This window comes from Neopelma chrysocephalum, unplaced genomic scaffold, assembly GCF_003984885.1.
Source record: "Neopelma chrysocephalum unplaced genomic scaffold, ASM398488v2 Primary Assembly neopelma1_25, whole genome shotgun sequence".
Lineage (NCBI taxonomy): Eukaryota > Metazoa > Chordata > Aves > Passeriformes > Pipridae > Neopelma > Neopelma chrysocephalum.
This window is the reverse complement of record NW_020897694.1, coordinates 34,691,049-34,714,790: the sequence shown is the minus strand read 5'-3', so window position 1 is coordinate 34,714,790 and position 23,742 is coordinate 34,691,049. Positions and strand designations below refer to the sequence as shown.

Genomic DNA, 23,742 nt, shown 5'->3' with positions numbered 1-23,742 from the left:
GGTTTAAGAAGAAGGCAAAGAGGAGCTGCCAATCAAGAGATCTGTCATGACTGCCAGTACATCTAAGAGAAGTGCCTGGAGTGACTGTGAGTATTTCAGCACTATTTTTGCATAGATTCCATGTTTTCCCAGATAATTTCCAGTTTCCTTTGAAACTTTGTAGCGTGCGTGCTGCTAGCTGTGTACAAGCCATTCTGAAGCTGTTCCACTCTTCCCTGGGCTGTTTGTGGGGTGCTGTGCTTGCCTTTATGTGTTTTTGAAGAAGGAAACTGGGAATGATTGTTCAAGTGACTACAAACAATGCCTGACTATATACAGAGCTTGAGGAGCTGCAAATCTTCACCTACCTCTCTCTAGAGTTAACATCTGTTGCTGCTGCTTCTGTGTGGAGCAAAGGAGAAGGGCTGGTAAAATGCCAAACTCTACAGGCATGCCAGCCCAACACCCTGCTTGTAGGACTGATTACTGTGAAAGAGCTGGTGCCAGTCTACACTGTATAGAAGCCCTCTGTCACTGAAAGATGATTTCTGAAGGTAGAGTCTCATTTCCTGTATGTAGTGTTAACTGAGCAACTATCTAATGAACCTTTGTAACCAGGTCAGTTGTTATAATATTTGATCTTAGCAGAGAGTTCTGATCATATTCCATACTAGACTGAAGATTATTTTGTAGTCATTAAAGATAAAAGTACCCTTCTTTGTATTTTGGAGCAGTTTGGTGCAGGCAGTACATTTACAGGCAACTTACAGTATATAGGTAATGGAGAACTAGGATATACCAGATGATGCTGGGGAAAATTAATAGAAAATTTCAAAGGCCACAGAAAATACACTTAGATACAGCAAGGGTATTTAATCAACTAGAGGCAGCTTAACTCATGCAGAGTATTTTGAGAATGAACAGGAAATACCAAGGTCCTCCTAGAACCTCTGTGCTGAGGAACAGAGGCATTACTGTTGTCATTGCTTCCATTTCTCCCTCAGCCACTCTCTGCTCTGAGCTGTCTCTGCTGCCAGATGCAAGCGGAGCAAGCCCAGCCAACTATACATCGGTGTTGAGATGTGTTCCATGGCCTGTAGAATTTAAAATGAAAATGGACCTTCATTTCTATGATTTCCTGTGCATGCACATGATATGTCACAGCCCAGAGCAGATACTGCCAGAACCATCATTTACACTTGAGGAAAATTGTGTGAGGAGAAGGAGTTTCACCAGCCTTGCAATAAAGTCAGGATCTGCTGCAGGCATTGCTATTGCTTATGGTAGGACTTCAACATATATTTGTTAGGAAATCGTGTTTATTGCATAATGCTACTAAATGTGCATGTAGTGATGGTCTGACAATCTTTCAATGCCTATTATGAGTTCTGATTCCCAAGACTTAGGAGAGATGTCTTAGGAGCTGGAAGAATTTCCATTTGGCAAACCAGACTTAGATTTCAGAGCTTGAATTTCAGCACACAAGAGACATTTTCTTTAATAAATTGAAGATAAATGTGTATGAATGAAGAAAAAGATATAACAGCAAGTAGATATGTCGAACTGAGAGCAGCTTTCCAGATTAAGAACATTGTTTATTATAAAAAAAGAAAACAAGAGATGAACTATATATGTACAGAGGACCATGGAATATAGGTGAAGAAAGGAGATAATTAATTTCATTTGGTTTTGGAATTGTTTGGTTAAAGTATAAAAGTTGCGTTTCCCTCATTTATCTTTACAACAGATGTCTTTGATTCAAAGCACAGGCAAGATCTTGAAGATTCCCATGAGGCCCACAAGAAAGAATCAAAAGAGAAGGAAAGAAGACTGGCAATCAGTCAGTGGAGCACAGATGTACAATCCCTTGTTTCCTCTTCTGAATGGCTTCAACGTTACGGTCTCAAAAGAAACAAATTGTCCTTCTCCCAGATTTTGTCACAGATTGGATTGCAGCACAGGAAAGGTATAAGACAAATCAATAATAGGATAATAAACCCCCTAACTTTGCGTAGTCTGTAGGGTCACACTAATTTTGCACCCCAATGTACGCATTGCAGATTTTTAAATTGTCTCTCATGATAATGGCAGAAAGGGGAGCTGTATCCATAGTTGCTGATGTTGCCAGTTCAGAGAACTGAGAAACTCCATCTCCCTTTGATATGAGAAGGACTTAGGATCTGAGAAGGGCTTTCCTTACACAGTTCTACTGTCGCTTTACCTGGGCTCCTGTTCACATCCTGTCCAATTTAGCTGTAGTGGGCAGTAGCTCAGGCTGCTGAGGCTGCTAGTATTTTTCCTGCAAATAGCATGTGATAAAATCTCTATCTGTTTTCACATTGCAAATATAATGTATGTCGTGCCATAATCTGCAATCTGCTATTGATCATCAGGGTTAGCTAAGCTACTTGGGAATAGTATAGTATTTCCAGGTATTCAGCTTTAAGGAAACAGTTACATTTAATTAGAATTCAGTCTGCTTTTCATGCAAAGTCAGGCTATAGAAAAATGTTCCTTTGCAGTTATCTGACAGCTGGAGGGGAAGAGTTTGCTAATAATTATTAACTGCTGCCATAATGGTGCTTTGCAGAGCATGGTAAGATATTTCTTTCTTTGAACAGCTTGCTGCTTGAGAAGTAGGAATTGTAATGTATTGCAATTGTTCTAGGTTGCATAACTTAAGATTTTGGCTGGCCTGTGTCCATGGGGGATTCAAAGATCACCAGTGCAGTTCCTGAAATACTGTATGCTGCAGATGAAGAAGAAGCTGTTAAGCAGGGTGAAAGTTGTCACAGTGTTAGGAGCAGAATGTACTGGCTTGGCAAGGCAGCATGCTGTACAGATAGCCGCTTTATGACGTTAAATGTTCCCACCCCTAATGTTTTCCTATCAGTGGTGATCCTGTAGAAGATTTCTAGCTACTGAAAGAGCAGAATGCAACCTTTTCCTTAGATGCACTCAATTCTGCACCCATTTAGTTGTGTAAGAGAACAGCATTATCTGTACCAGATTCTGTATTTTGTTTGACAGACAAATATTTGCAAGTCCTGTTGTGAGGTTGCCTAAACCTCCATTTATTAAAGTCCCATGTAGCCTTTTGGCCTATAAATAATTAGATGTGGTTTTTTTCCCCACTTCTGACTAAACTATCAGGGAGCAGCAAAAGCAGGGCTGCTCTATGAGGGCAGAGTGAGCCAGGAGCCAAAAAAGGACTGCAGCCCAGGCAGTGCCCTCACTGAACATGATGCAGTCCTGCAGCAGGGTGAGCTGATTATAATCGTGTCTAGGGCCCAGTCAGGGAGTGCAGCCAGGAGCAACAGGAGATGAAGTTAGAGGTAAGACTAGAGCCAAGGCCATCACACAGGTCTTAGAGTATCCATTAAACAGAACTGCAGACAAGGCTATAATACAGGGCTGAGGGATCTACCCAGCAGAGAGGTCCACTAGCAGAACTTGAGACAGGTACACCTATGACATGGCTAGAGCAGAGACTGTGTGCCCAGGCCCGATATACCCTGTGAAACTCTGTGTGATGCACCTAGAAACCCCAGCTGAGGCCGATGAGGGCAGTCGGGGACTGTTGGGGGGCCTCAGGGTCCCATCATAGATATAGAAAGAAAATAATTGTAAAACAAAAAATTAGAATTTCTCTCAAATTTCTTAATGTCAACTGCTTGATACTGATGCATGTACCTCATATAGATGAGACACACATCAACCTGAAAAATATCTGTTTGAAGTAGTCCTTAAGATTAGCAGCTTGATCTCTTGTAAATTTTGCTGTAGATTATGTGACCACCTTGGGGAAACCTGTGGCTTCTCGGTTTGCAGATGGTCTGTTTCCTCAGTACAAGAGAGCACAAGATGGCAGTGTCTATAATGTAAGTGTGGCTGACTTGTGGTAACTTCCCTGTGCACTTAGAAGTTTTTATCACTGTGGCAGAATGATGTGACTAAAATGCCTCCCTGTGTCATAAATACTTCAATTCTTTGTGAGAACTTTATCTTTTGATAATTTTTTCTTCTTTCTGTCAAACTGTTAGTGTTAACCATCAGTGGTAGAAAAGCTAGCTATCTTTTTTCATTTCATAGTGTTATGCTCTTGCCTTGCTGCAGCATTGCAGTAAATCTTTTCCAGACAAGATGCAGTTTCTAAGCAACATTTACTCTGTCTTGAAAGAGGGAACCCTTAAAAAGATGATGCTCAGAATGAGTTAAAAAAATAAAATCATAATCAATAAAACAAATCAGCATGCTGAAATAAGAAGACAAAATGCGCTGTCATTGCCAATGCAAAGCACTGCTTTGCTTAGTGCCAGCAGGTCACAAAAGGCTCAGCCTATTCTATAGAGACAGCAAGCTGGATCTCTGCCCAGGCTTGTGTTCTAAGGAATGTCTTAGCAACAGCTGCTGGCAGCCCCATTGTTAAGAGGATGGATTCTGATTGAAGAGATGTGCCTGTGAGTGGGGAAGGGAGAGAGTTAATTTATAAAGGATTTTACAAAAGCAAATGGCTTGTCATTTTTTCTGATGACTAGAGTAACTTCTGAGGGACAAGGGTAAAGAACCATTTCAGGGAGCCTTTTTCCCTCATTTTTTTTCCCATATGAAATATCTACATAATGTCTTTTAATCTTAGGACATGATGAGAGCAGCAGCGAAAACATTTTTGCCACTATACAAGATCTGGTCAGATCTCATTTAGGATATTGTGTACAATATTGTGTACAATTACCACAGGCTGAGATGAAGCAATTCAAACCAGAGCAGGTACTGGGAAGAGCTAGTAGGATGAACTGCAATGGAGTACTGATCTTATAAGCGGGCTTGGTTGATGCTGAAATGTAAGTCTGACAAAGACTGATGAAGGGTAGTGTTATTGCCCCTTGAATGCTACAGAAAGGCAAATGACAGGGATAGAGAAAATCTATGGTTTTCTATGCTAAAAGGCATGCTAGTCCAAAAATAAATGGGTATGAATTGCCATGATTAAATTCAGCTGGACAGTCAGAAGTTTTCCAGCCCTCAGAGAAATGGAAATCTGGACTGGCTAAATACAAATAAGAGAGTATTGCAAGAAAACTTCTTTATTTTAAAATGGAGTTTTGTCAGTGTAGTGCAATAAGCTTCTTTGTATGAGTCTGACTGTCATAGGAGGAAACTGGATTTCTAAATGCTCCTTCCCAAGCCTACATTCCTTTGGCAGACTGCCTGAGACTCTGTATCTGGGAGGCACATTACAGGGCACTAGCTGATATTAAAGAACACAGAAAAATACAAATGAGAGGGAGAAGTGTGCAGACTGACACAGAAAATTACTTCTCCCTGAGAAATGTTCTTGTTTAAAAACATTTGTATATTCAAGGTTTTGTACTTAGTCCCGGAAAGGTAGTTAGAGATAGAAGGCAATCAGTAAATCGGCTCACATGGGTCAGAGATTTTGGGGGAATATCTTTACTGGAATCTGTGGTGCATTTTTAAACCCACAGGTCATGGTGAATGTGTATACATGTATTCATAGGGAGGATCTGCTGGTTTTAATTTTGATACTGAATCTAGACTTTTCTTACATTTCTGAAATGGTATGGGAAGTTTTAGTTGTTTATTGCAGTTATCTGAACTAAATTTGTCTAAGTACCTACCTGCAAATAGTTAATCTGTAATGCTGGCTATTTTTAGTGAAATAATAGTACAAACAAGAAACACTTTGCATTTTCCTTTCAAATGCTAAAGACAAGGTGGAGATTGAAGTGCCCCAAAACCAAACCGTATGCTCCCTTGTATTGCTGTAAAAAATTTTAAGAGCCAATCAAAATTCTAGTCTAAGAAGGTACAGTTTCTCTGTCTTGTTTATTCACCCATCTGCTCTGCAGCCCTTTCTACATCCTAGACTGTGTTCAGCTCATTCTAATTGCTCCAGTTTTGAGACAGACAAGTCAGCCAACCCACTGGCACTGTCCCATGCTCATATAAAAGATTATGAAAAGCAATTAGGAACAAAATGCAGTGCCTTTTCTTTATAGCTTAGATGCATTTGTCAAGTATTTGCTCTTGAAATAGTGGAAGGAAAATGGCTTGTTCCTTGGTTGGCATATCTGACACTTGCAAACCAGCTATTGCACCTGTGCTGAGCTTGGGGCTGCATTTGTATTATTTGTTCTGATGTTCAATTTCCTTCTCTCCCTTATTTAAATAAAGCTGACAGCCAAAAAAGAACTGATTCTTCATTTTGTGGATTGTCTAATGGGAGCTATTGAGCTGTATAAGCAGCGAATGGAATGGTTAACCAGTGAGAGCCGGCAGATATTTGGAGTGATTCAAGAACGGTGCATTGTCATTGTTTTGGATTTTGGCACTGCAACTCCAACTGAATTTGATCTATGTCGGGATGCACTTTCTATGGTACTTGTGGAACAGGTGATCCAAATTGCCAGATTCAACCTCATTCGGTAAGCAGGAAGAATCATAGAATCAGAGTGGTTTGGGTTGGAAGATGCCTTTGAAGGTCATCTGGTCCAACACCCCTGCAATGAGCAGGGACATATTGCACTGGATCACGTGTCTCAAAGCCCCATCCAGCCTGACCTTGAATGTTTCCAGGGATGAGGCATCTCCCACTTCTTTGGGCAACCCATTCCTGTGTTTGAGTACCCTCATTGTAAAAAAATTCTTCCCTATATCTAGTCTGAATCTACTTTCTTTTAGTTTAAAACCATCACCCCTTCTCCTATTGCTACAGGCCCTACTAAAAAGTCTCCCCCAATTTTTCTAAAAGTCCCTTTAAGTGCTGAAAGGCCACAGTCAGGTCTGCCCAGAGCCCTTTCCAAGCTGAACAAAGAAGTCCGTGTTGGCCCATTGCTGGAGAACAGAAAGGCGCTGCATATTATATAGACATGTACTTGTATAAGATGCTTTCTGTACTGTAAATTGTCATGATTCATGTCATTCATCTATAGATTTTCCACCAAGATCCATCCCTAGTCACTTGAGCTTGCTACTTCCATTTAAAAGAAGACCACTGTTACCATGAAGAACAGATAAAGAGGAACAGAACCCAAATACTAATATATGCAGTCTACAAATGTAGCATAGAAACTCAAAAAGATAGGTGGACTTTACAATAGCAGTAGTGCCCTTCAGGCATTGAAATATTCGAGAGTGAAAAAGTGAGGTCCTATCTGACCGCCCAGGCATTCTTGTATCTTTAGGCATTAAGGTTTCTGCCTTGCAGCTAAATTAACACTCCACCGAGTGCCATAGGCATAGCGTTTTGTATTTCTATAGCTTTCCATGGTCACAGAAATCAGTAGCAGAACTAGGAAACAATAGTAGATTTCCATAACAAAAGGCAATCGCTTGTTCTGTAAAAGGAGTAAATGAATTAGCATTTAGTTACAAATAGAGAATAGAAGCAGCTATTCAAATTTTACCTATCTCTGCTAAAATTCTCATATGCATAAAAGTTTGAACTTGTAAGATTGGGTTTGGATAGATTAGTGGAAAAAAATGATGCACAAATTAGTTCATATAATTTTAAAATTGGTTCTACAATGCTAACTTGAAACTGCACTGTGATTCTTAATGCTATTTTACCCAAGCATTGTCTAACAGATTTGTACTGCTCTACTGCTCTATTTTAATTCTCTAGATTGTGATACAACTGAAAAAAAGAATAATAGAATCATAGAATGGTTTGGGTTGGAAGGGACATTAAAGATCATCTAGCTCCAGCGCCCCTGCCATGGGCAGGGACACCAACCAGACCAGGTTGCTTAAAGCCCCATCCAACTCGGCCTTGAACACTTCCAGTGTTGGGGCATCCACAGTTTCTTTGGGCCATCTGTTGCAGAAGTAGATATTTTCTTCAAAAATGAACTGCAAAGCCAAGTCAAAATTGAGACATAATAATTAAGTTAATCAAGTTGTTTGGTTTTGCAGGAGAGAGACAAAGGACAATGCAGCATATAAATTATTACTTTAAAAGAATCTTGGGATACATATTTGTCTTTTAGATTTGCAGGAAACTCTTCAAAATAGTGCTTAATGGAATGTCACAGATACTGGAACCAGTTGGTTTTTTAGTTCCTTTTTATGTATAAGTGAATGGTCAAACATGCTCATTTGCTTTGAACTTCTTCCATTAAGACTAAGCCCTTTAACAACTAAAATATCAAAAAGCTTAGCATCACAAATTTCATTTTTGATAGATAGCTAAAGATCAGCCTTACTAGGAAAAAAGTGTCAGTTAAACTGGTCTGACGCAAAAGTTGTGCAACAAGTTGTGGAACGAGACCTGTAGAAGACTCTTCTTTTTTTTCATACTCATATTTTAAAAACCTGATTGAGTTTTTATGTTAAAGTGAGATACGAATCAGGAACTCTTTTTGACATACTTTAGGTCTCCTGACCCTACTTTGGAAACAGTTGTCTCAAAAAAATCATATATAACTACAGTATTTTTCTAATTATGTTATTTTCCCTCTGCTTCTTTTATTTCAAGTCTAGATTTAGTATCTGTGGTATATTGTAATTACTACTTAAGAATATAAAAGAATTGTAATAATAGCAGAGCTCTGCTCTCTTGTTCTGCCAGCATTATTCTCACTATTTCTGATTTATCGTTAATCTCATTTTCAGGGCTGCACAGAATCTTATGAAGTGGCAACAGAAACCTGCTCCTGTGTCTGACCATACTGTAAAGGCTGCTGTTATGTGGCTCTGGATGCTGGACCATATGACAGCTGTCAGCCATACCAACTCTGCTGAAGCCCTGCTGGAAGCCATGGGTGATGAGGCGGTAAGCTCATACATCTTTTCAGAAGCCTCAAGTAAATCCAAGAAAATACAATGCCAGACTGGCTGCTGTGATTTGCCTGATGAATGCTGCAAGGATAAATATTAATGACAGCATTTGGAAAGGGTTTTTTTCCCCACAAGTATAACTGCATACTATGCTTACTGATGGCCTGTTTATGTAAATGTACTGTATTTTGAATGCAGAAACTTGTTTATTTTCTTTTCTAGAGTACCCAGAATAAACAATGTATTCAATCATTAAGGGAAAGAGAAAGTATCTTCCCTTCCACTTTCTTTGCTATATATATTTTTCGGGGCTTCGAGCTCGTGAGAAAATTGTTAGTATGAACATTATTGAAGACAGAGAAACCGTTTTTATTTTGTTATGTATCCAACATGCTAATGAAAAATTATATTTAAAATCCAAAATAGTGATACAGAGATTTATGTAAGCATTAACTCATGGTAGGGATACACAAATCCTTTTTCACCAGTCAGGTTATAGCTAGAGTTTCTTCTGTGACAGAGACAAAGCCATGCACAGTTATTCCTGCAATTAAATGCTGTTAATTTCTAAAAGTACCATATTACTTTAATCATTATAGCAGAGTCACAAGACATGAAACATATATGCTATCATTTGAGCTAGCCACTTAAAACTTGAGTTATGAAAGAGATATTTTATGACATTTGCTTACAATGTACATTCAGTTCCCTAATACCTGAATTTAATCAAAAATTGTGCCTACTGTGTATGGAGCAGAATATTGGTTTTAACTGCCACTAACATCCATCCCTGTGCACAGATCCAGTCCTACCTCTTTTGTAAATTTCTTTCTGGGATGTTGTTTGAAGGAGAAGGTAAATTTGGCTTGAGTTACCTTCTGGTTTCCTATGCTGTTGGATTGTTATCCAGATGAACCTTGATGTCTGGAAACTGATATTAAAAAAGGAATTGTGTGAGGAACAAATTATGCACCAGTGAGACTTTTTATGACTGCTTTTTAAAATGCCTCCTTCATAAATTTTATTAACATTTTCAATATGCAGTGTGGTACTGATTTCCTGGTAAATAACTAAAAGGACCACATTTAGATTTCAGTATTGTTTGGATGAAAAAAAGTCTTGTTGGACCTGGTGGCTCTCTGTTTGAATAAACAGAAATTAAAATCTGTCCAATAGTGAGACATCTATTATTTTTGTCTGAATATAGGTGGGCTAAGGGGCAATCTGGGGGAGTCAACTGTGGCAGGTGCTCAACATAAAAAAACCTTCAATTACTCCTAAATAAAGTGATTATCATTCATAACTGACAGTTCACTTGAGTGCAAATGTCACTGTACTGCAGCTGGTGGAGACCACACTCAGTCCTAGGCAAAAGCTGTCTACATACTGAACTTGTCATAAATGACTCATTCCTCAGAAATGGCTTCATCAAAAGAAATTGCTCCAAAAGAATATCTCTTTTTTCCCCTCTATACGTGGCTCTTCCTGTCATTCCTTTAGCTGGCCTTTTCTTCCCATGTGTGGTGACTCCTTAGATTTCCTTTCCTCATGAGCTGTCTTCTTCTGTAAGGCTGCACTCCTTTGAGCTCTATATGCCACAGATGCATCCACAGTGTCTAACTTGTGGTTCTGTACAGGTGCCACTCTGCGAAGTGTGGATCACCCATCCAAAACATGCCTCCCCATCAAGATCAAGACTATGAGGAACTGTTCATGTTGTTCTCCATCCTGTTCTTGTATAAAGTTTGTTCGCTTGTTTAGATGTATAAATTACAATTTTCAAAATATGAAGGACTAAATTGAAAGGTTTTAACCTTTCCCCACTAATCTATAGGAACATTTCCTTTGTGGTATTTTATTGCTGAGTTTGAAGTTGAGTGAATAATCTGTAGTTAGCAATTTTTTTAAATTTTCTTGTAAGGAGTTGGTTCTTTATCAGCTATGCCCAACAAATGTCAGCATTTTGAAAAGTTGCAGAGGCAGGCAGTGTGAGAAAGTGTGAAAATTTCTATTCTTATTGAACATCAACTTTATGAATTATTGGCAGTCTTAGGAGGGAGGTGGAGAAGATGTGAATCTGAAGGAACACAGGAAAAAGTGGTTGTGCAATATGCATAGACTCCTCTGGGCCAGGAGCCTCCAGCAAAAGCAATAGAAACGTAGTATTGTCCAAGAACTGAGTCCCATCTGGGAGATTTGTGTGCGTGCTCATATAGCTTTTAGCTGCAGGAGGCAGAGAGGGAACTTCGTAAAACTGAACTAGAATACAGATAGATGCAAGAGTTGCAATAGTTCTTTCTTTTTGTTTCTGTGCATCTTTTTCTAAAGTTAACAAGTATTTTTGTTAATCTTGAATTATAATGAAACAGAACGATTCTTATCTTTACCATTAGTATTTGTCTAGAATTATCAGTGATGCTAGGACACCTGGTTGACCACAGACCTTCTTGCTCCCAAGCAAATGGAGTCTGTAACTATGGGCCCTGCCTCCCATGGAGTGTCTCACCCCTCTACAAAATCCAAGAGAAATTCAAGGCGGCAAAGTGCCACTTTGTTAATTTGCCTGGTCTAGCCTAAGATTGGGTTGCTGCTTGGGAGAGACGTCTTCCAGTGCTGAGGAGCAGCCTAAGTAGTTGTGCCAAAAGGTAGATGAGGGAGAAAGCCTGAAATCCAGGAGTCCGTGTCAGTTTGTATTCATAAACTTATGATGTGGGATAGTACAGGGATCCTACAGCCTGAAGGCTTTGAGTACAAATTGGACAAAAGATGTTCGTGTGCTAGTCTGTTGACTCAGGAAGCTGAAATATCAATCAGTATCAAAGGCAGCAGAAGAAATGTATGAGCACACTTGCAGATGATATTGAATTTGCTTTACTACTGCATGAAATTGTATGAGTGCAGAAACATTTCCTCAGTGCCATCCTGAACTCAAATAGTTGTCTTCTCTTTAGTGGTGCACATCCAGGGATTCCTAGTCATATTCGTAGAATCATAGAATCACAGAATGGTTTGGCTTGGAAGGGGCCTTAAAGATCATCTAGTTCCAGCCCCCTGCCATTAACAGGAATGCCTTCCACTAGACCAGGTTGCTCAAAGCCCCATCCACCTTGGCCTTGAACACTTCCAGGGATGAGGCATCTACAGTTTCTGTGGGAAACCTGTTCCAGTGCCTCACCACCCTCATAGTAAAGAATTTTTTCCTTATATCTAATCTACATCTGTTCTCCTTTATCTTAAGGTCCTTCCCTCTTGTCTTATCACTACATGGGCTTATGAACAGTTGTTCTCCAGCTTTCATGTAGGCCCCTTTACGTACTGGAAGGTGGCTTCTCTTCTCCAGGCTGAACAACTCTTTCAGCCTCTCTTCATAGGAGAGGTGCTCCAGCTCTCTGATCATCTTCATGGCTCTCCTCTGGACTTGCTCCATGAGATCCATGTTCTTCTTGTGTTGGAGACCCTGGAGCTGGATGCAGTACTCCAGTATAAGAGTGGAATAGAGGGTGAGACTCACCTCCCTGGACCTGCTGGCCATACTGCTTTTCATACAGCCCAGGTTGGCTTTCTGGGCTGTGAGTGCACATTGCTGACACATGTTGAGCTTCTCATCAGCCAACACAACCAAGGACCTTCATTCAAGGACTGCTCTCAATCCGTTCTCCATCCAGCCTCTACTTGTGCTTGGGATTGCCCTGACGCAGGTGCAGGAGCTTGCACTTGGCCTTATTGAACTTCATGAGGTTCACACAGGTCCACCTCTGAAGCCTGTCCAGATCTCTCTGGATGGACTCCCTTCCCTCCAGCATGTTGACCACACCACACAGCCTGGTGTCATTGACAAACTCGATCTCGCTGTCCATATCACCGACAAAGGTGTTAAAAGTTGCTGGTCTCAGTACCAACTAGAGGAGCACCATTTATCACTGGTCTCCACTTGGACATTGAGCTGTTGACCATAAATCTTTGAGTGTGACATCCAGTCAATTCCTTATCCACCAAGTGGTCCATCCATCAAATCCCTGTCTCTCCAGATTAGAAACAAAGATGTCTTGCAGAACAGTGTCAAATGCTTAGCATAAGTCCAGGTAGATGAGGTCAGTAATCCCATTGTAGAAAGTCACCAGATTTGTCAGACATGATTTGCCCTTAGTGAACTCATGTTCACTGTCGCCAGTCAGCTCCTTATTTTTCATGTGCCTTGGCATAATTTTAGGATGATCTGCTCCATGAGAGTGTTTGAGTGTATTTTTTCAGTTAGGCAACTATTTATTAGATATTTATCAGTAGGTATGTTGATATGCTGTATGTATTGTCTTGAAAGGAATTGTCGGTTAGCTGTTTGTTTAATTTGGTTTTAATGATGGTGAAAATTCAAGAAACCATGAGAATTGTTAGCATGGGTAAGTGCAGGTAACATAAAATCCCTCATAATGTAATACTCAAGCAACAACTAAAGGGCATTTCTTCAGCTTCTCTCTCTTCTTGCAATAATATTTTCAGAATATAAGTGTATTTGGCCATATAAACCCACCAAGCTCCCTCTGCTATGGAAGTTTAAAAATGCAAAATATCTGTAAATACCGGCCATAGCATTCAAGTAATGATGCATCTTTCCTAGCCTCAAAATACATGCAGGCAGTAAAACTATGTCTGGTATAAAAATTCCTACAGATTTTCAGCCCTGGCAAGGCACCAACAAAGCGTGTTTCTTCATAAAAGTGTAATGTGGCACAGAACCTTGTCCTTCCTTACACTTCTCTTTAGTTTCAGTCAACTTCTGTGGAAAGAGGGTTGCATTGGGCAGAATCAGACATGAGGGCTGTGGGTCAGGTTCTCTTCTCACTTCAGGAAATTTTGTATGGAATTCACTTGAATTATTAGCATAAATGAGACAAAGAACCAAAGGTCTGAAAATCTTGTCACCCAAGTAATGCATCAGTTCTACCAAGTTTTCCTACCAATACATGGCACAGGACAGGGCTTGAATACATGCCAGACATTTATGTAAAACGATGTCTTCCAGTTGCCATTTTTCTTTCTGTTTAATGACAGGTTGAAGCCGTTTATTACTTTGCTGTGGGTGATGTTCCAGTGGACACAAAACAGCTACTCCTTGAGAAGGTTTCTGATGGCCCCTGTCCAATTAACACTGTGTCTTTCAATGCTAGGGAAGATGAAACTATTATTTTTCTGAAGGAGCTGAGCCGCTTGGCCTCTGGCAGGTATGACAAAGAAGGGCAGTGAAGATTTCAGTACTCATAAAGTGCTTTACTGATAGGAATGGCATCAAAACATATCTAAATATGTTTCCATGAGGAAAATGAGACAAAGCAGTTCAGTGAGTGATTGGGGGAAATTGGGGAAATAGTCTTAAATGACATGACTAGAATGCAGGCCCTACTTAAACAGACCGTCTTTTTTCCATGTATGTGTTCACTGGCTTGCAGAAAGGCCATTCCCTCTTTATATCCTAAATCGTCTGTCATCTCCCCCTCTTTTGAAGTCTGGAAAATTGTTCAGGGGAAAGGTTCATAACGTAAACTAAAACAAGTTTTTATTGTATTTATTTGTACATTGGTAGTATCCACAGGCACCAGAAAAGGATCTAGAGTTTTCTTGGCTCAAGTGCCATACAGACATGTACTGAAAAGGAAATGCCTGTCCTAAATGGGCGGTTCATGGAGTAACAGAAAATTGATGAGGTGTTCTTCATCTGGCCTGGTTGTGTGGAAAAGCAGTTCTGTACCATGCTCTCTAGCATCCATTTGGTATGATTGGTGGAAACTGATATATTCCACATGGCTTGTTGACTACTTTATCCTGGGAGTCAGCCATGTGGTGAAAATCAGCATTCAGTAGAAAGGGATAAGATTACTTAAATCTTGATTCTGATATCAAAATAAGGAAAACAAATGAACAAATACAAAACCCCACAATACCAAACTCATGCTGAACAGCAGGAGGGCAGTAGGAGTCAGTAGGTGTTTGTCTGCGTAACAAAAGTCACCAAAAAGTTACAGACTTGTGAAATGGCTGCTAGCTCTTTCTGTTTTACTGTTGTTTGTGCAAAAGTGGGAAGACCTCCAACAGCAGAAATCTCCAAAATGACAGCAGAGAATTGGTAAGATGGAAGCTACTTAGCTCTTTCACAGCCATCTGTGTTTAGAAGTAGCTTTTAAGAGATGGAGTGTCTGCCAAAACCAAGACTGTGGGAAAGTGTTATGTTTGCTCTGGTCTCATGTGCATTTAAAATGATTGTGGTCATTTAGAACTCTGGTACCTCCATGGTACCAGGTACATTGCCAGTCACTATCCTTCACTTTCTTTTGGCAGAGTTTTTACCTCCTTTATTAATGGAAAGTGAACTTTTCTTGTATGGTAAAGAGAGAGGCAAAAAGGGGAGCTGAGAGGAATTGTTTTGTTTGATATGATTCTCACTGTCTTCTATTTGCATGAGTCTAACTTTGCTGCAGAGACTTACTGGGCCAATTAATATCTTGCTGGCAGATATTTATTTGCCCAATGACTGTCTACAAGTTTAAGTCAGCTTTCCCATAGAAGCAGCCCAGTTCATGGGCTTTTCATGGCTTGAGCCTCTTTCTCATGTAGTTCTGTTTTAGAAACACATCTTCTTCCTGCTCTGAGAGCTTCTCTCTTTTGACAGTGAGGGTAAATGAAGTCTGCTTGTCATCCTGATTTGTATGTCGATAATGAAATAAATGTTCCTGTTAGGCTTTCAGCTGGGAGGATAATCTGATAAAAAGGTGATAGTGTCATCTCAGACATCTCGAATTACATGCCTGCTCAGCATGTTAAAAGCATTAACTAAAATTAGATTTCCAGGAAATTGAAAAGTAAGGTGCCTTGGAGTAAGTAATACTCAAATGAAAGAATGTTCTACATGAGAAGACTTCAGAAGGTACAGCAATGTATATAAAAAGTTTGATAATATTCATTACCTCATTGTAGTTGAAGGTTTAGATATAGATTAGCAAATAATTCTGAAGCTGTACACCACTATGCTCTTGCATGTGTGACATACATCTCTTTAAAATTAGGAAAGTGTTTATGTAATTCGTGTACTGGTGGAAACTCATTTTGTATTACAGATTCCATGCTTTTGCTGAGAAGAATGACTATAGACAAGCTACTGGAGCTGCATTAAAATATGAAGAGGATGGAAAAGATCTAATTGCCCTGAACTCCGGAAAACTGAAAGGGCAAATGCCACTAGGTAGACAATATAAAACACAAGATTATACTGATATTTTCAGTGAGATTTCAGAATAAAAATGTAATATAGGACACTTGCTGAGTATAAAATAAAAAAAACCTCTGTAGGTATGGGTGGAGTGAGGACAGGACTGGTCAAATGGAAATTCTGTGGGTGGCAAGGAGAGGGGAAAAAAGAGAGAAGTGAAGAGAGTAGAGGATGTGCATGTGAGAATGAGAGAGAAGTGAAAAAATCATTTGTTTAGGAAGATGAAGAATAGTACTGGTGTGCTTATGCCAATGACCTTGTGGAAATGTATAGAAATGGCAGAAAGGAAGAGAAGTAGTGTGGAAGACCATATGATACAACAGCCGCATCAATATAAACCAAGTTTGTACATAGTATAAGGGGATCAAATCAACACGAGGTTCACTTGCTCCTCTCAAGAATTTGTCTTAAAGAAAGGCTACAAGCACGGTAAAGTGACCATATAGAAAGCAGTGCAAAGTGGTGGTGGCTGTGGGAGGATAGATGAAAAAAACCCTGGTAGGAAACAACCAAAATAAACAGTTTCACTGCAGGGTGGAGCTGGGCAGAAAGCTTTCAGTGTGTTTCTTACTAGTTACAGTGCTACTTCCTCTGGGTAAATGTTCAGTGGACTGGACTGGAGTTTCAGCCAGGTCAGGAGGAGGCTGGTTTGTGGTGTGAAATGAGGCTTTGTGTGTCAAATCTGATGTTCTTTTTTTAGCAGGACGGTAAAAGAAAATATTTCTTGAGATATCAGGAGTCATCAGACCTCTTTATTCTAATAGGTCATATCCCCATTATGCTGGTGGCATTAATGTTGGCCCAAAGATACAACAGTGTTATCCTCTTCTCACTGCTTGGGAATGTGTGGCTTAAGGTGGATTTAGTGGCTCATGTAATGTTTGCCAGTCTTGGACTAAGTGGCCATTTTTGAGCTGTAGTCTAGTTCCTTGTGTACTAAGTTATCCTTCACTAGGACCATGATTTTAACAGTACAAGAGAAAGAACCATAGTGGGGGGCCAGAAATAAGGGAGTGAGGTTCACCTGATTTTTTGCTTTGTGAAGGGACACTCAAGCCTCACCCGTGCAGGGTTTGGAAACCAACAGCAGAGTCTGCTTCAAAATGTGATCTCTCATTTCATACTAATTCAGAGCAGTATAATGATCACCTTCAGTCTGCCGTGGTCTTGCTGGACCACATTTGGGGGTGTGCATGGGGGGAGCTGGCTCCCTCTGCCCCAGGGCAGTCAGCCTATTTCAATAGATAGGCCTAGAGCTCCTGTATGACTGAAATTACTTCCTCACCACTGTTTCTAAAGCTGAAAGCTGAATAGCTTTAATCACTCAAAGGGGCAGTAATCCCCTTGAAGTGCATTGTCTGTTGTGTCTTATTGCTATTATGGAGTAGAATTTACACATTAAAAAGGAGCACAATTAGCTTTCTGCATTTACTGGGTATTACAAGCACAGTTGTGACATCACTGGCAGCCAATCAGTGTTTCAGTCGTATGCAGAATCTAAAGTTCTTTCAGAAAAGAAAACACATTGAAGACATTATTCTGGTCTGTGTCTGATGTCTGTTGTTTCAGAAACTCCTTCAAGGGTGTAATAATAAGGCAATAAAAATAAAAGCATCGATTACTCACTAATGGACTCTGAAACTGGTTCTTGGATGTGTGACATAAATTATACAAGGAAATAAATAGAGAATGAACCAGAGATTTAATCATCCAAATGTGGTGTTTCTGGAAAATAAGGAGAGGCACAGGAATGTTTTGATTATGTTCCTTTTTGCACCACAAATGCAACAGCTGGAAAGTGAAACTCATCATTATGTTTTACGGACTGGAAAAGCTGTTTTAAGGACATTGGATAGTTTTCTGGGTATTCACTGCATATCAGCATTTTGCAAATACACGATATCTTTATGTTCACTCTTTTTCATTTGCCTAGCCAAAACAAGTCAGAAGTGAACTATTTAAAACTTTAGATAAGAGCTCCCTTCTCCCCTGTTTTGCATCTTGAGCAGTCATTTAGAAAGCAAGCGTGAGAAACTGTCAAATTTGAATTTTTTTTACACTCATTTTGAGTGGGTGCTTGAGATCAAAACAGGTGTAAGCCAATAAAGAATTAAGGTCCTTATGCTGGCAGCTTCAGATTTACTTAAGGCAGAGAAATGTTTTTACATAAAGCCTAATTTCACCAATGTGATGATATCTCCTCATCCAGCACTAATTTTCCTGTTATCACTTCTGCCTACATTCTTTGTGCAGTTTATTCGTCTGCAAAAAGCTGCAGAATTAAGCAATCTTGTTATGTAGTTAAAATGTAAGGGGAAAGAAGATGACATTTAAGTTGGAACTTCAAGACACAGAGGGCAAGAAATGGTGGAAGCTGTGCAGAAAAAAGGTTCTTTCTGAAAAGAGGGACATTCGTGTCATCTTCTTGGAGTAGGATATAAGTGCTACACAGATCTAGAAAAGCATTTTGAACTAGATCCTGAAATGAATAGAGGGTCCTCAGTGGCTGAAATAGAAACAGTAAATCTCTGTGCAGTGTGTTTCTGTGTGGTGGAATAGATGAGCTTGCATATGTAAAGAAAATGCAAATGGGCTGAAATCAGTATTTTACTGATGTGATAAATCCAAACAAGCATGGACCTGCCCTCCTTGTGAACCATGTAAGGCTGTATTCTTAGGTGTACTTGATTTTCCACATTTACCTGATAGTCACAGTGAAAATTTCAGATTGTTGTGTGTAAAAATGGGAAGCCTAAGACCGTCATCCCACTGTATGTATGGTGTTGAAGTCAATGAACTCTGCACTGTATATGTACACCAACGTGGGAAAGATTAAAGCCTCCCTTTGGAGAGCCAGGATAATGACTGAAGAGTAGCTACTTTGCCTAGAAGCTGTAGCAGAGATAATTGCCTCTGCTTTTTCCTTGCACGTGCTTTGTCTACTCTCAGCAGCCTTGGCCTGGCAAACCTCTTTGCTAATGTGTAGAGAGTGATGCAGCTAGCTGCTCTGCAATGCCACATGGGATTCAAAGTTCATTTGCTTTGTGCCTTTGTCCAGTGGGAAAGGGGCAGAATGGGACTCAGTACTGCTTGACTTGGCAGGTGCACAGATAAAAGATGTGCTCTTTTGTGCCTTCATTCATACCCCTCTAAGTGGGGATTTTAAAAATCAGTGCTTGAGGGAATATTGCTATGTTCTGCTGCCACTTAGAGGCTGAGGAAGGGACTGGCAGTGAAATAATCAGTTTTCCTACCTTGCCTTGCCAGCAAATTAATTTTGAAATAGATTTCGTTCCATTATATTTGGATTTGCTGTCTTCCACGGTCTGAGTCTTATAACCAGAAAAGTGAGAAATGCTTCTGTTTTCCCTAAGTTGCTTTTGTATTGGTGTTTGCCACATGTTTCAAAGATACTGTACGTTTTATGGGCTTTTTTTTTGAACTATGGGCTTTTTTTTCTTAGCAACATGAAAATCAAATATGTAACAGTGAGTTGTTGAACTGGATGAGGTTGTTTGCAGGGAGGTAGGTGTGGAGAAGGTGCTTCTTTTAAGATTGCCTGACTGTTAAATAACTGGGGAATGGAAATGAGGGCAGTTATGAGTTTCCGTGTACCTGTGCAAGTGTTTTGTGTTTTCGCTTAGACCTGCCATCTTGCTTCTCAATTCTCTGGTGTCAGCAAAATGCTTCTGCCCCTTGCCACACACTCTCCCCACATCCTTCCTCATCTTCTTCCTCTTTTTCAGAGCTTTCCTTATCCTGGAACATTACCCAGTGTGGGGTGCTCTGCAGGGTTGCAATGGCTGTGGGGAGAGCTGAGGAGAACTGACTGTGCTTGGCCAGGGACAGGCTGCAGGGAGTTCCGGCCGGCTCCCTAATATGTGACTGGTGGCCACCCTCCTGCCATTGCAGTGTGGTAGTTTTTGAATCAGAACCAGGGGCTCCCCAGGGTTGTGGCTGTTACACTGCCAGCCAGGGCAGCGGGGTAGTGCTTCTTGGCAGGGGGGGACCAGGAGGGCCCTTTCTATCTCTGGATAAAGGGATCTTTTTAAGACAGGGTCTTTCCTGGGCCATGAATGTCTGAAGGTGTACAAGAGATCATGGGCCTGGATTGGTTGGAAACTGCACCATTTAGGGGAGTGACTTTCTTTGATTGGTTATCCCCAAAAAATGGCACATCTGAGGTGTGAGCGCAGAGAATTTAAACCAAAGTGAGGTTCGTGCTTTCTTGGTCATTTACCAGTGATGTGCTTTGAGGGACGGGCCACAGGTTGAGAGCCACACCTGGAAGATACTATGCACTGCATGTGTGTGTATGTTTTGATCTGGAGGGCTCAGTTTTGAAAGACACAGCTTTTCTTTTCCACTTCTCCTTAGCTGTAGAGGAAAAGGGGCCAAGGCAGAGGTGGAGGAGAGCTTCCTATGTAGAGAGAGAAAGCTGCTGTGGATATCACTGCTTGCAACCTTTTCTCCTAGTTGAATTCAGGAAAAAATATTCCCAGAAAAAAGGTTTTCTGAGCAACTGGAATTTCATAATGTGCAATTGTTGGTGCCTGCATTTGTCCTGTATACTGTCATCAAAGGTACTTACTTTGAAAGTGCATTCAGTTTTACTTAACTGTGCTTCAGCATAAATAAGGAAAAAGTACCTTCTTGTGTAACAGCAATTCAATACATATGTCTTAAAGGGGACAGTAACAATAATCTTGTAAAATTGATGAGTCTGTAGCATCAATTTAAGGCAAAACAAAGCAAAACCATTATATCATTGGCATTGTTTTAGTGGTAGTTGAAATATACATACTTCTCTCGGTACATTCAAATGTAAGATTAAAAATGTTAATAAAATTGAATCTGGATCACATTAATTGACAGCTCATGGCAATACCCAGATTTAGTTGGCGGCAGTGCCACTGGAATTGCATTCTTAACAGCCTTAAATTTGGAAATATATGCATGTGTGGTGTGAATGCATGCGTTCTGTGGTTTTAACTGTGACAAAGGTATATGTTTACACATTCAGTGGCTGAGTACTCATCAGAAAATCTCTAGATCTGTTCGTCCTTGAATTTTGCTGATGCTCAGATTTTGTATTTCTGGTGAGAGATTGTTTCTAAAAGAAAAGTCGACTTCTTTCTAAAGTGTTTGAAAAGAATGCTTTTCTTAAGCTTAAAAGGGAATGATTACAGACGGAGGTTTTTTCTCCCTTTTGTGTTTTATATTGTGGAATGATCTGCCTTACTAAAGCTTTTTGTGATTTAGGAAATGTTGATCTTTGTCCTAATGGCTGTGACAGATGTTTTTGAAATGCAGGAAGGTCCCAGGAGGTGGCAGTGTACAATAACACATTTCAAAATATTTCTTGGAAACTGAGAGCATTTCACAATTAAAATTGAGTTCTTATTTTGTGTAACTTTCCTATTAGTATTATTTCAGGGAAGTTTATCAAAGAACCAAATGATCAGGTTTGTTTGTTTACTGATAACCTACTTTAGTAGGCAAGTTTGCGTGTCTTATCTTTCATACAGTGAACCACCATTGTATATTAACTGAACCACTAGATGATAAGATATAGTTTGCCTTGTTCAGCATCTTTATGTGCCATTCATTAATAGGTTGTGATCTGCAATAGGTTGTAGCCTGCGTTTGTGGTTAGGTTAGCTGATGATTCAGTTTCTTTCATATTTTTGCTGTAACAGTACACACAGTTTCTCTGTATTGTCCTATTGCAATTTAATCTCTGAGACTAACCAAATTTAACACATTTTTAGTAGTGAACATTCTGCTTAGATATACAATGTGACTCAATTTTAGTAATTGTATTCTATGGAATAAATACATATTTTAATTATTTTAATAAAGAAAAACATGTCTGTTGAGATTAGGAAAACCTTAGCTCTAGCTTTGCATCTTTCCTTTTTTTTGGTTTTTTTTGACAATATAGCCTGATAGTAAAGCAGTTTTTTTCTTTTAGCATTTATTTATGACTGTTGAGAATTGTTGGGATGAAAATAAACTCATCTAGCAAAATTTCATCACACAGTCTTCAGGAATGAAGATTTAATTTAAAAAAAAATTGTTAATGTACTTTAAGGAAACTGAAAGAGTTGACAATGTCTTCTCTTTAAACTTTCAAAATTGGGGTTTTGAAGTCTATCAGAAAACAGCACTTGTCACTGCAATGGGACCTCAAGAAAACAAAGTTATATGGCAACATTTGGATATACCGATGACTTTGTAATAATTGAGGAGTTATAAATTGTGGAAATTTTATCAAAACGTCAAGTTCTATTTAGGATTTCTTTTGCAGTAGCTGGTGTCCGTGAAGATGTCTTTTTGATCTGGAAGGAGTTGGAGGAAGCCAGGAATACAGTGAGACAAGTTCAGCAAATTTTATCAGAATCTGACCAGCCTGCTTCTCAAGATGGTATAATTTATGTTTCTTTCAGAGACTTACCACTATATTCGTGATCAGTATTTTATTTGTGAACAGTTTTCATTACTCATCAATTTGGGGATGGTTTTCTCAGAAATGTCTGTATACAGGTAACACCTATACTTGTTATCTTAATTTAGGGTTACCTGAAACTTCCCAATACAAATCTCTGTTTATTATGGCTTAAACTTGCTGAACTTTAACAGGTTGAGGTGAAACACAACATTTTTAGTTCACTAGTGACTAGGTTTACAAGTTTTCTGCATTTTAAGATACGAAAATTCTTTTTGGTTTTTGTGGTCTCTCCCTTTCTGCCTGGGCCAGTAATTCTTTAATTTAATTCCACACAATGCTGGGGAAGTACCTCATCCCTCTCCCATCATGGTCATCTTGGGATGGCCCAGTTCATTCCTCTAAAAAGAAAAAAGTGTGCGTTTGAATTGTAATCAAAGGCAGAAGACTGAAAACAATTCTGGATGAGTGCTCTGACAAATCTTGTCTTAAGAAACTTGGAGGAATACCTACATTTTTTCATTAAACTAGTAGTTCCTACCACTGTGTTTAGCCTAGAACTTGATCCATTTGTTGTTCTGTGCATATTGATTGTGGATTGAACACTTTTGGAGACAGAAGCATAGCTGGTTTCTGAAGTTCTGGAAGGCTTGAATAGGGGATGGTGAGGTGCTACTCAGCCCTTCTAAGATGGAGATTCTCTGGGCATGCTCTGAAGCAGAATGATCACACTGAGAAGACTTAAATACTGAAAACCTAGGAATCTGTAGAGTCTAGGCAGCTTCAGCATTGGACTGCAATCAAGGGGATGGATTTTCAGGATAATAGCCATGATTGTCAGTGCCTATAATCTTCATTAGTCCCTGGTTTTGAAATACTTACACAGTGTCTACTGGTACTTTTTTGTGTAAGTTGATACAAGATTCAGGTTGAATTAGCGTAAGTCGTGGGTGATTTTTTGTAGCTATAGTATTGTTTTTACAGTGCAATTGCTTTTACTTTGGCTAGATGGAGGCTGAGGCCAGATGCCCCTTTCTGGATCACCTGCTGAGGAATGTTTTGTACCGTCAGTTGGTCAGGAACTTGAACTGTGTTAAGATACGTGACCGGGATGGTGATGATAATTTGAAGCTGGAAACTTTTCTCTGCTGCTGGGTTTGAATGTCTGTCCATAACATAGCTATGCATGATTAAAACTAGAGTTTTTTCTTCTGTGAAGGCATAATACAGTTCTTTATACTGATAATAGCATCTT

General features: G+C 39.7%; 1 protein-coding gene across 4 annotated transcripts in view; it reads left to right on the top strand.

The window, feature by feature from the left end:
• VWA3B (von Willebrand factor A domain containing 3B) overlaps positions 1-23,742 on the top strand; it is a 70,272-nt gene continuing 46,530 nt past the window's right edge. For all 4 annotated transcript variants that reach the window (XR_003532869.1, XM_027674864.1, XM_027674863.1 and 1 more), the window contains exons 1-8: positions 1-86; positions 1,727-1,945; positions 3,766-3,860; positions 6,178-6,428; positions 8,617-8,776; positions 13,831-14,000; positions 15,888-16,051; positions 22,350-22,466. Coding sequence is in view for 3 of the 4 variants with exons in the window: in XM_027674864.1 (XP_027530665.1) it covers positions 47-86; positions 1,727-1,945; positions 3,766-3,860; positions 6,178-6,428; positions 8,617-8,776; positions 13,831-14,000; positions 15,888-16,051; positions 22,350-22,466 (1,216 nt within the window). In the remaining variant the exon portion in view is untranslated. The remainder of the gene's footprint in view (positions 87-1,726; positions 1,946-3,765; positions 3,861-6,177; positions 6,429-8,616; positions 8,777-13,830; positions 14,001-15,887; positions 16,052-22,349; positions 22,467-23,742) is intronic.